This window comes from Schistocerca piceifrons, chromosome 2 (assembly GCF_021461385.2).
Source record: "Schistocerca piceifrons isolate TAMUIC-IGC-003096 chromosome 2, iqSchPice1.1, whole genome shotgun sequence".
NCBI lineage: Eukaryota > Metazoa > Arthropoda > Insecta > Orthoptera > Acrididae > Schistocerca > Schistocerca piceifrons.
This window is the reverse complement of record NC_060139.1, coordinates 719,569,989-719,583,502: the sequence shown is the minus strand read 5'-3', so window position 1 is coordinate 719,583,502 and position 13,514 is coordinate 719,569,989. Positions and strand designations below refer to the sequence as shown.

Below are 13,514 nucleotides of genomic sequence, written 5' to 3'. Positions count from 1 at the left end.
CTTAATAGTTATTTCGTGAGAAAATACGACCAAGGAAACTAATAAATTATGTGACTGAATTGACAGTTAATACCTTTAGGAGGTGAAATACTTTGTGCTGCCAATAGACAAATATAAAAGTGACACTCTACCTAGCTTTTGGCACTACAATGCCTTTGTCAAGGAGGAGAGAGGGATGAGCTGGGGAGGGTTGAAAGGAAGGACAGGTCATTCAGACCCCGGGAGAGACTCACTTGTAATGAGGACGAGGGAAGACGAAGGCAAAGATGAATGGGTACGCAGTGCAAAACATTTTGCCTTCTGAAGGTGCGTATTGGTCAATAGCTCTGTCTTAATTAGTAATTAAACTAAAAATTGTGCTGAAACTAGATTACTTATATTCTAGCAGATGTAGTGGCCAGAGAAAATATTTGTGTCCCTCAGTGTTCCAATTTTCGTTACTTCTGAATTAGTAAGCCCCAGGACTCGGTAAAAATATAATAAACTAGGGTATAGGTGTTCTTTGGAATTCTTTGCAAAATTGTAGACAACAAGCTAACCTAATAGATTTTTAAGTATCTTTAGGTGAAAAGACAAAAATGAGATGGTTTAAAGAGGTAAAGAAAGATTTGCTAATAAACAATATAAGATAATCAAAATCACCTTAAAGATGAATATCAGAATGGAAAATTCCAAGGTATTGAGAGGTTTCTGGGTGGTAAAATCATGAAATAGTCTTGATGTAACTTTTAATTTCATTATATTATTTGTTAATTAAACTTCTGTCGACTTGCAATAACTTTAAACTGGTTTATACAACTATGAGCATGTACTATATGAACTAATACAAATAAGCTTTCGTTGTGGAAGCATTCTTAGCAATCTCAAAAATTCTCTGCTGATATTTTACAAAATGTTTTGAGATATTGCTTATTGAGGAATGCTCTTCATTGAAGAGCTGACATCACCTATTCTGAGGCTCTCCATATGCGGTCCAAGTGGTGGTGTAAGCTCCATGAAATACTTGTGACTTAGAGGCATCTGCTAGTGAAGTGTAACCACTGTAGACTTTCCAAGGATTACCTCAAACAAATTATAATGCAACACAAACAAATATTTGCACCAAAATATAATATCCTATGTAATAGAATGCCACAGATAGTATGCAAGTGTAATTTATATAAAGGAAAGATAAACTTTAATATAATCATAATTAACAATGCATTAATTCTTTTATGGACGAGAAGGGTACAGAAAACTCCATACCTCTAACATTTATTTAAAAATCTCTAATGTAACAATAACAAGATTCTGTAAACTCACAGTAGGATTCAGAAGAAAACTGACCCTAGATGGTTGGAGGAGGAGGAGGAGAAAGAGAAAGAGAAAGACACCAGCTGAGATAATGGAGGAACACTGGAGTAGGAGGAGGGAACAATGGAGTCTGAAGCCCTGAAATTATTTGTTTTTCTTATAAGGCCTAGATGAAGAATAAATTAATAATACTTTTACTGAAAAAATTTAAATTTATGGAGAAAGTGTTATGTTATAAATATTTTATGCATCAGTATATTTGGAAGAGGCTGAATTCAGACAGCTACAAAATATTGTTTATAAATACTGTTTGTACAAACTGATGGTGAATTTAAATTACTACAGCATGTACTTCCAGACATAAAATTATCTCTGTATCAGTGTTTTCAGAAATTAAAATGTGTGATTATATTTTTTAATGTGTCATTTAGCTCGATTCGTTGCGCATAGACAGTGGTAGCATTGAGCTGACACAACATATTAATCGCCTAGAGGATGAGCTACAGAAACACCGTCTCCATGTTGAACAGCTCCAGTCAAATTCCACTGCGATACAAGAGATGAAGACACAGGTATGCCAAATAATTACCTGTTGCCCTTTGACAGAAAGTACCAATAAATTTCCATATGGTAGTCAAATTCTGTTTCGTTCAGTCTCTTTCTGTAGTATGTATAAGGGGGATTCAAATGAAGCCCAGTCACTAATGTAAAGTAACGGTAACTATTTTATTAACTCAAACATTTAGTTATACACAGGACACATACTCAAAAATAGTCACCAAAACTGTTGGCACATTTATCCCATTGTGACACTAGCTGGTCGATTCCATCCTTGAAGAAGCTGGTAGGGCTGTTGTCAGATCCAGCCCTAGACCCAGTCTCACACTTCGTCGTCCGTTGCTAATACCCAGTAACCGATGGACCTCGTCCACGGTGATTCTGCAGTTATCCAAGACTAAAGCATTCACTTCTGCAACCATTTCTGGTGTGATGACATGATGAGCCTGTCCAGGATGAGCATCGTCTTCTAGTGACTCGCGCCCTTCAAGGAATCATTTGCGCCATTCCACAACACTTGAATGACTCAGACTGTACTCACCGTACACAGCCTTCATCCATCAATACATTCCACGGCCTCCAACTTCCTCTGCCGCCAAAAATCGAATCACTCCTTATTGTTACTGCTTACTCACCTGCATGGTCGGTAGTGGATGATAACTTGTGTGACCCCCTTCTCTTCAGCGTGAAATCACACTGGCAGTATGCAACGTCATATGGTGTGCATGTGTCAGTCTCTGTACCAATAGAAGGCACCACCATATCCGCAGTTGTATGGTGCCACCTTATGTGTAAGGTAAAGGTAGACGCACTGACCAGGTTTCATTTGAATGAACGTCGTAGATCGAGGGTGTCTGAGCTTATGCTAAAAAATTCTAAAAGATTGGAATGAACTGGAAATACAATAATTCATGTACCAAACAATTTTCTTTTTTCCCACTTCATCTATGCCACTCTTTGACTGCATCTAATTGGTCACAACTACCTATATATGGGGTGTTCAAAAAGTCTCTCCGCAGTGCCGTATGATTGTTAGCCATGTGTGGCGTATGATTGTTTGTTTACCTGCTTGGGTTACTTCCCTTCAAGGGGACTCTCCCAGCATTCCACTGTTTTGTTTATCTCAGCCAGCATCAGTAGTTTCATTGGTGTGTGTCATTACGTGTTGACTTGAACGTTTAAGTTTAGTTCCTTCATTCGTTTTTTTCGTTTTTGTCACTGTTAAAATGCTAACCATTGAAGAGCGTGTGTTTTTAGTCGAACAAGTGTTGAAAGCTGGCAGTAAATGCACAGTTTCAGTTTGCCAAACATTTAATTCAGTTTTCACAGAGACAACACTCCCATACCATGATGCTGTGCGAGATTTGACTAACAAATTTTGAAGTACGGGTTCAGTGACAGATGCACCGAGAAGTGGTCGTCCTAGCGTTTAGTCTGAGGATAAACTACTTGATATTTCCGATAAAATGTCCATGAGTCCGAACAAGTCTAATAAAACTCGCCCAGGAAATCAATGTTAGTGTCGGAACGGCTCACACAGCTGTAAGGAAAAAATTAGAACTTTGCCCATACAAAGAGACAGTTGTGCAAGAACTGAAAAATACTGATCATGGCAAGAGACTGCATAATTTCACAGGGACTCTGGCCTCCATGATCACCTGACCTAACACCACCTGACTTTTTCTTCTGGGGTGCAGTGAAAGCAACTATCTATAAAAATCGTCCAAAACCCATCGATGAATTGAAAACTTCAATATCCACTTTCACTGCTTCTGATGTTACAGAAGAAATGTTACAGCTTGTGTTTGGAAAGATGATTAGACAAATTGAATTGTGTATTCAACAACAGGGGGAAACACTTTCAACATTTAATGTGAAAATTTGTAAGTAAAAATGAATATTCAATAAATTAATAACTTGTATTTCACTGAGTTTCATTTCGGTATATTCACTGCGGCATACAGCATGTGCAGGTAATAATCATACGGCACTGCAGAGAGACTTTTTGAACACCCCGTATTTTGAAATATTGTGGTGGTTTAAAAATGTGTGCTGGGCTGGGACTCAAGCCCAAAACTGGATGTTACAGGGAAAGGAAAGGTTCTGTTTTTCAATCCCAGTCTGGAATTTGGTTATAAATGCTGGGGACTTTCAGAACAGCATGCATTCCCTGCACGGTTAAAGATTCATTCTGAAACTTATAAATGTATGTATACTTTAGAGTCATACATTTGTTATTTTTATTTTATTGACATGCCTAGTTCCGAAGGACCAAATTGAGGAGCAAATCTCCGTGGTCATGGAACATGCCAGTAGATGAAATTACAACATAAAAATAATAACAGATAAAATAAAATGTTTATGAACCCAAAAAAGTCAAGCCATAAGTTTAAGTAAACACAAAAACAATATAACATAAGAATCAGCATATTTTTCAAGGGACTTCTCAACAAGAATAGAAGGAACAATCCATCAGGAATCTCCTCAGTTCTAATTTGAAAGCTCTTGGATTACTGCTAAGATTTTTGAATTGTAGTGGTAGTTTATTGATAATGGTTGCAACAAGAGTTAAGGAAGCGTGATCCAAATGCCAGCCGGAGTGGCCGAGCGGTTCTAGGCGCTTCAGTCTGGAATCGCGCGACTGCTACGGGCGCAGGTTCGAATCCTGCCTTGGGCATGGATGTGTGTGATGTCTTTATGTTAGGTTTCAGTAGTTCTAAGTTCTAGGGGACTGATGACCTCCGCTGTTAAGTCCCATAGTGCTCAGAGCTATTTTTTGTGGTCCAAATGCATATTGGATTTATGCTGAGTATTAACTGAGTGAAAGCTACTAATTCTTGGGAACAAGCTGATATTGTTAACAAGAAACAACAGTAAAGAATATATATATATATATATATATATATATATATATATATATATATATATATATATATGCTTGTGGCTGTATGTGTGGATGGATATGTGCGTGTGTGCGAGTGTATACCTGTCCTTTTTTCCCCCAAAGGTAAGTCTTTCCGCTCCCGGGATTGGAATGACTCCTTACCCTCTCCCTTAAAACCCACTTCCTTTCGTCTTCCCTTCTCCTTCCCTTTTTCCTGATGAGGCAACAGTTTGTTGCGAAAGCTTGAATTTTGTGTGTATGTTTGTGTTTGTTTGTGTGTCTATCGACCTGCCAGCGCTTTCGTTCGGTAAGTCACCTCATCTTTGTTTTTATATATAATTTTTCCCACGTGGAATGTTTCCTTCTATTATATATATATATATATATATATATATATATATATATATATATATATATATATAGAGAGAGAGAGAGAGAGAGAGAGAGAGAGAGAGAGGGGGCAATGTCAAAATACCCAGAGTAGTGACAGAGGTTGACAAGAGGTTTGCGAACTTACACCACTTATTGCCTGAACTGCCCATTTCTGATCCAAAAATATTCTTTTAGAATGGGAAGAGCTACCCCAAAATATAATACCATAAGACATAAGTGAATGAAAATAAGCAAAGTAGACTAATTTTCTTGTCGAATGATCACGTACTTCAGATATCGTACGGATACCAAAAATGGCTGCATTAAGCCTTTGAAGAAGATCCTGAACATGGGCTTTCCACACCAGTTTACTATCTACCTGAACACTTAGAAATTTGAACTGTTCAGTTTCACTAATCGTATGCCCATTCTGTGAAATTAAAACGACGACTTTTGTTGAATTATGTGCTAGAAACTGAAAAAACTGAGTCTTACAGTGATTTAGTGTTAGTTTATTTTCTACAAGCCATGAACTTATGTCATGAACTGCATTATTTGAAACAGAGCCAGTGTTGCACACAACAGCCTTTGGTACCAAGCTAGTGTCATCAGCAAACTGAAATATTTTAGAATTACACATAATACTAGAGGACGTATCATTTATATAAATAAATAAATAAGGAGCAGGAGTGGTCCCAATACTGATCACTGGGGTGCACCCCCCCCCCCCCCCCTCACACACACACACACACACACACACACACACAGTTTGACTTTATTCCACTCAGACACCCCTTCTCCCCCCCCCCCCCCCCCCCCACACACACACACACACACACACACACACACACACACACATCACAGCCATTCTCAGCGCTCTGAATGACAATCTTTTGCTGTCTGTTGTTAAAAAAAGAGGTGAGCTACTCCCTGTATTCCATAATGGTCCAACTTCCCAACTTCTGGAACAATATTTTGTGACCCACACAATCAAACGCCTTAGTTAAATCAAAAAATGCGCCTAGCGTTCAAAACCTTTTGTTTAATCCATCCAGTACCTCACAGGGAAAAGAGAATATAGCATTTTCAGTTGTTAAATGACTTCTAAAGCCGAACTGTACAGTTGATAGCAAATTATGTGATGCAAAATGATCAATTATCCTTACATATACAGCCTTTTCAATAACTTTAGCAAACACTGATGGCATAAAAATAGGTCTAAAATTGTCTACATTATCCCTTTCTCCCTTTTTATAAAGCGGCTTTACTTCTGAGTACTTCAGTCGTCCAGGTGACTGACCATTCTTAAAGGAAAAATTACAAATATGGCTAAGTACAGGGCTAACATGTGCAGCACAGTACTTTAATATTCTGCTAGGCATTCCATCATGAGAGTCCTTAGTCGTCAGTAATTTAATTATTGACTCAATCTCGCCCTTGTCTGTATCACGGAGGAGTATTTCAGACACCTTCAGACATCAGTCTTGAAAAGGCATTTTCCAAGAGTGGTGCATCATTCCCTGTATAAGTTAAATTTGTATTTAAGTCACCAGCAATCCTCAGAAAATGATTGTTAAATACTATACATATTTCTGACTTATCAGTAACAAAAATATTTTTACTACGAACTGAATTTGTATCGCCGACCTTGTGCTGCTGACCAGACACTTCTTCATAACTGACCATAAGGTTTTTTTTATTTTATCCCTGTGAATTAGCTATTCTACTTGCATTGCACACACTCTTTGCCTTCCTAATAACACTTTTAAGCACCTTACAATACTGCTTGTTGGCTACTGTAGCTTGATTGTGACTACTTCTAACATTTTGATATACTACCTGCTTTGTTCTACATGACATTCTTATCCCACTAGTCAGCCATCCAGGCTGCCTTTTACTGCTAGTACCCCATTTAGAATGTTCTAAAGGAAAGCAACTCTCAAGGAGCATGAGAAATGTATCAAGGAAAGCATTATGTTTATTATCTACGTTATTGGCACTATAAACATCCAGCCACTCTTGTTCCTTAACAAGGTTAAGAAAAAACACTCCATTGCCATTTGAATAGATTTCCTACATAGTTTGTAATTATATGTGACATCTGTTTGAGTACATAAGACTTTTAGTGTTAAAATTTGTGCATCGTGGTCCAAAAGGCCATTCACCCTTTTACTAACAGAATGCCCATCTAGTAATAAAGAATGAATAAAAATATTGTCTGTGGCTGTGCTACTGTTCCCCTGCATCCTAGTTGGAAAAAACACAGCTGCATCAGATCATATGAGTTAAGGAGATCTACCAACATCCATTTTCTTGCACAATTATATACAGAATTAATATTGAAGTCACCACATATAATTAATTTCTGGTACTTCCTATAAAGTGAACCAAGAACCCTCTCTAGCTTGAGTAGAAATGCTCTGAAGTCAAACTAGAAGTTTAGTTTCTCTAAATTAAACTGGTCCTGCACAACATTCAAATATCTCTTCAGTGCAGTGCCATGATACATCTATGTACTCAAACAGAATACTATTTTTTTACGTACATTGATGTTAATTCCTTCTCTACTTGAATACCTGACCACCTCTGAAAGTGATTCCTTAGTTAGAGAGACTTCCTTTAAGCAGGTATACCTATCAGTTGACTTCAGTCTAAAAAAATTGCAGCTCTAACACCAACTAAAACAGGTATTTTTCAATGAGTGAGCCCACCACAACCTCTACACTGTCACCTATAAGTTGTGCCAGCCTTCACATCCCTTACCTATTGAGGAGCAGGCCATGCCTAGTGAAACCCAATCTACTGATAGACTCAACTGGCATCACTGCAATGGGATCCACGCCCTCGGTCAAATTTACTAAACCACTTCAACGCACAGAAAACTCTAAAAAACGCAGTGAGCGAACGTTACCAAAAGTTTATTAAATCGTTGTTTTGCCACAAACAACATGGGACACTGTTGAAAACTATTACATTTAATAACTGTATAACATTGCACAAGCAACTTCATCAGAACTTAACTTAAGAACCGCTACAGCTGCAATTGCACGCCACAAAATGTAAACACGATTGAAAACTATTAAATTTAATATTCAAATACAGTGCAAAAACAATTTTAACATGCGAAATGTAAACACACTGCTGAGGCGTCTGTATTAGAAGAGCTAATATTGCCTTTCTTATGAGCCCCTTTACATTTTACGTGTGCATGCAAACCAAATACTGTATATATGTTATTTCATTAAGTGCACTATTGATGGATGAGAGCAAAGTTGTCTACTCCCTAATGGTACCCAAAAGGTCGAAGAATAGTTACCCATTGGTTGCCATAACATTAATTTTAAACTAACTTAATTAAGTATTCGTCAGTTAGTATTTATAGACAAATAAATTAGATAAGACATACAACAGCTACTAAATTAGTAACCACCACTATATAGGGTGGTGTAGCATGCTGAAATCAGTAATTTTGCTATGGGATGGTAGATAGATGGTAGATAATCTTCGGTTCCACTGTAGACCTCTTATAAAGAAAATAAGTGAAATTAAAGGCTTTTCTGGGTCACTTACACCACTTTATCACCCATCAAAAATAAAATGTCTTACCTATTTGTGCATGTACTGGCAATCAACTACTCCTGTATTAGTTATGGAAAATATTTACAAATCTGGCCTTTGACAACTGTTCACAAATTACCGTGTGTTCTCCAGTGGTGTAATATGTGTCCACTCACGTAAATGCAATATTTTAGGAAAATGATATTACATTCAACTATAAGTGTACTGCAGTGTGTGACAATTAGAATCTTCACAAGAATAAATTCTGTCATTGACATCGTAAGCTTGTGCGACATGATGGTTTATAAGAAAAATTTTAAACAGCTGCTACTAAAAGATGCTTATATAAAGCCTTCATCAGTAAAGGAGGCACACATACCATTCACACACGCAAGCAAGCACACCTCATGCACACATGACCGCCAACTCCAGCATCTCACACAGAATGCCTTCCAGTCCGAGTTGCTGGAGTTGGCGGTCATGTGTGTGAGGTGTGCTCGCTTATGTAAGTAGCAATCTGTCTTAACACACACACACACACACACACACACACACACACACACACACACACACACAAGAGGCAGTGCGGTGGTGTTGGTTTGCACAACTCACATGTGTCTTCCAGTTGACTTACAGATTGTGCGTGCAGCCGATCCTCTTCCTTGGGTTATGAGCTACGTTGCTCTCACCATCTAATTCATCTCCGGAGACTGCATCAGGTTAAGGGCAATATTATTAACCAGACCTATATTCTTGAAATAAATTATGTACTCGCTGGCTCTTGTCAGTTAAACAGCAATATATTTTCAACTCTCATCCCAAAATAGCAATTATTCTGTACAAACTGCAGCAATCCAACTGGTTCCAAGATAAAACTCAGAATCTACTAAACATTCATACAGTTACATATGTTCTGCCTCATGCAGAGCCAAGACATAAAATAAAAGTCTCTGTCTAACACACACTTTATCTGTCTCTGTAACAATCCCCATGACACCACACACCATGGAACGTTATCCAGATACTCTTTGACTTTTTTATATAACTTCTAGGGCGCTGCTTGTAACCACTTGTCGGTGCCACTCATCTGACACAGCTCCTGGCTCCTTGTGACAGCTGTCCTTCGTGCACACACAGACATTTGTGGCGCAGTAAAAAGTCTCTCTGACCCTTGTCATTAAAATATCGGGTGTTAAAGATGGTGGAGAGCCAAGTGTTTCTAGAATTTACCCCGAAATTCTCGAGCCATTACGTATCCCTCCCCTTAGCTCGAACACAAGGTATTTTATACATATTCATCATGTACAATTACATGGGATAATAATTCTTTATCTTTTAACAGGACCGTGCATATTTTACCACAATTACAAACTGTGAACCTTTCAATCCATGTTGGAGTTAGCTCTGTTTTCTGTTCCTCTTCCAATCATAAATTCCAGGTGCACATAACTCATGAATATTCTGCTGCTTTGTTCTTGCTTCCCGTACTACCTTTTCTAATTATGTACCTAATCCTTACTTAAAGTAATCTGGAGGAACTCTTGTTAGAATAAAAGTGTTCCCTTCTTGGAAATTTGTAAACCTGAAACTTACCAGACTCGTCCCTTTAACCCTCTGAGTGCTGGATCGGCACGTGCAGCTGGCCATGTCAAGCCTGCCCTTGGGGGCCGCGTAATCCATGCACCTGCAGTGGCAGCCACTTCCGCGGACTATTTTGTGTGCCTGAGCTCTCCACTCAGCCGTCCATACCGTGGCCTAAGTATTTCTGGAACCACGGTGGTTGTGACAGTCTCGCAGTTAGTGTGATTGCCAACGTTACAAATAAGCGCAGGATATCTGGATACTTATTCCATAGCTTTGAATCTGGAGATGAATTGTTCTATAGACCTAATTTGCACTGAAACTGCTTACACTGGTAACATGTAACTCCTCATCAAAGGCTTTCTTTCATTTGCAATTAGTTCTTGAGAATTGTCATAAGGTCTCAGTATGCATCTGTGTTTTATTTGGCATACTGATACTTAATTATCAGATTTTTGTATGCAACCTATGATGTAAATGCTGTAGAATCTGTAATGACCAAACGTTGACGTTCTTCTGTACTAGCGCAATAATTCACCCGCAAACGACCGTCTGGATGCGGAGACACACTTTTGAAGCTAATCGCTATATTTTGATAGCATTAACCCAATAGATTATCCCCAAGGAAACTTCAAAAAAAAAAATTCAAAATTTCTGAATTCTTTTTATACGGGACGCAATTTTTATTGTACAGTAGAAATAAACAATGATTTATAACTTTTGTTTAAGAATTAGATAAGGAAATACTCAAGTTTCTAAACTATCTAACTAAATGTCACCTTTAATTCCTAATGACCTTTTGTGCTTCAGAATCAGGGGAGAGTGTGAAACTGACCAACATGTGCCGAGACGCCCTTTCGAAGTGTAGGCGTAGAATTTTTTCACCAATCCAGTGTCCTGTAAAAGATAGGACAGTAATCTGTTACTGAATATTAGTAGAAAATTGTAGCATGGGTAGCTGTAAAAGATATTTATTTAAGCGGCGAATAGTTTCGGGCAAAGCCCATTTTCAAACAACCATGTCAAAAAGGAATGTGACAAACACATTATAGCTGTTAGTAAAACTGTAGAATATCGATAGCAATCCATCTGCTATGGTTTTATTAACAGCTGTAATGTGGTTGTCACAGTCTTTGTTTTACATGGTGGTTTGGAAATATACTTTGCCCGAAACTAGTCCCTGCTTAAATAAATATCTTTTACTGCAACCCAGGCTACAATTTTGTACTAATAATAATGTTAGAATTCTTTGTTTAATTAATGATATTTGCACTAAGTTTAAGGTTTAACTTCCACCAAAAAGTTATGGAAGAATACATAAATTTGTACTAAGTTTTTACTTTTGCACCTTATGTACGTACATTTGAAGCATCCAGTCTGTGTTTGTCAGCACAGACTGGATGTTTCACATGTTCATACACAAGGTGTTTGTCAGCAAAGTAATTCATCTGGAGAGGCTCTTCAAGCTCAGATAATTCGGCGATATATTTTTTTTTTTTGCTCAGCTGTATTTCCCATCCTTCTTTCTCGTCTGGGCTTTGGACCAGCAATGGCGAAGTTAAAAATTTTTCTTTTAAATTTTTGTAATTATTTTTATTATTATTATTTTTTTTAATTAAGTAATTTTTTTCAGAAGTAAGGGCTTCATTTCATCTTCCAGCTGTAGCAACTTGGCTAAAAGTTCTTCTTTGTGTGCCAATGCACAAAGATACATTGCATGTTTTGCATTCATATTTCGTTTCTCGATGCACATTCTGTTTCGAGCAGACTGCACATCTACGCCATAATCCACGTTTCTTGGACTGGTCACTTGGAATGACATGTGGAAAGTGCCTCCCAAGTAAAGCGAAGAGGATTCTTGTCATCAGAGTGCCATCGCTTCATATCTCTTCTCCATTCTGTAGCAAATTTTTCCACAGGTTCTCGTACCAGACGTAATGAAAATCTGCTAATGATATTTTGCTCCCTGTCACTGATCTGTGAAGAGAGTGAGCATTCAGAACACAAAGGACCACAACGTAAAAAAAAAAACTTTTTGTACCATTTAACAGATTTACACACAGATGCAACAGAGCTTAACAGCATATCGGTGTTGTCTATTGCTCCCATATTTGCATTGTAATCAACAACACATTGCGGCTTCATTACTTTTTCGCCAGTCGTCCTGTTTGTCTTTCCTGTGTCACTCATTTCAGTAGTGTTTCAGGTAGTCAGCATGAACACTTCTCTCTTGTCATGCCACTTGATGGCAAGCATTGCGTCAGTTGACATAAACTCAACTTCTCCTTGTTTCGGTTTCTTTTTGTAGCTTTGGAAAGTTGTGCCTATTCCTACATACAGTACCACATGCTGCTGTTCTCTGATTGTGAAGCCAGAGGAACAAGGATGGACTTGTATACCAATTGTCGACATACAGGGTATGTCGATGTTCAAGTTATGGCATCATTAGTGTTGCCACAATGTCACCAGATTTCTCCAAATTATGGACTTCAATTTCTGTTGTTGTACCTGTGTATACAGTGAAATTGAAGACATATCCAGTTTTACAGTCACACAACACAAATGTTTTGATTCCAAATCTACTTCGTATTGAAGGAACGTATTTTTTAAAAGATATCAACCTTTGAACAATAATAGACTTTCATCAAACACAGAGTCTTTTGTATGGATTATATGCTCTGCGGAACGCCACACAGACTGTATCAATTATTTTCCTAATTTTAAACAAACTGTCATCTCCACAATTGGCTGAGTTGTCACTAAAATACAACAAACTCAAAAGTAACATAAAACGGTCACAGGACATAACTTCACCAAAAATTGGAGTACCCAGAAGTACATCTCTGGAGCAATATTCCTTTATTTTCAACTTTTTAACAGGAGCCATGAGAAGTCAAATACCGTTGAAGCTATACATTTTCTCAAAACCTGTACTTTTTCAGGTCGATAGTCAGGACCAAACTGATTCCGACGTGTTTGCCATGGTGAAAGTGAAAAATCGGTTTGTTTCAAGTGCTATAAATTACAACAGATCTTCTGATAGAAATAGCAGGAAAAAGGATAGAATGTTTGAATCAGGCACTAGTTGGCAATTATATCCTTAAGATAAGTCATCAAATGCATGAAGTGCTGGACTGAAATTGCATTTTTGCCAATCAAATTTCTCATTCTCACTGAGATGTGGCCTTTTACAGATCGATTCATCTTCACTTTCAGAATCTGAAGAAGAACTGTCCTGGTGAGCTCTACTAGGTGAAGTACGTAGCGG

The 13,514-nt window shown here is 37.9% G+C and overlaps 1 protein-coding gene across 1 annotated transcript in view; it reads left to right on the top strand.

Moving 5' to 3' along the window:
* Positions 1-13,514, top strand: part of LOC124775796 (A-kinase anchor protein 9-like) — a 517,018-nt gene that overhangs the window by 356,555 nt on the left and 146,949 nt on the right. The window contains exon 30 of the mRNA XM_047250627.1: positions 1,725-1,865. Coding sequence (XP_047106583.1) covers positions 1,725-1,865 — 141 coding nt within the window. The remainder of the gene's footprint in view (positions 1-1,724; positions 1,866-13,514) is intronic.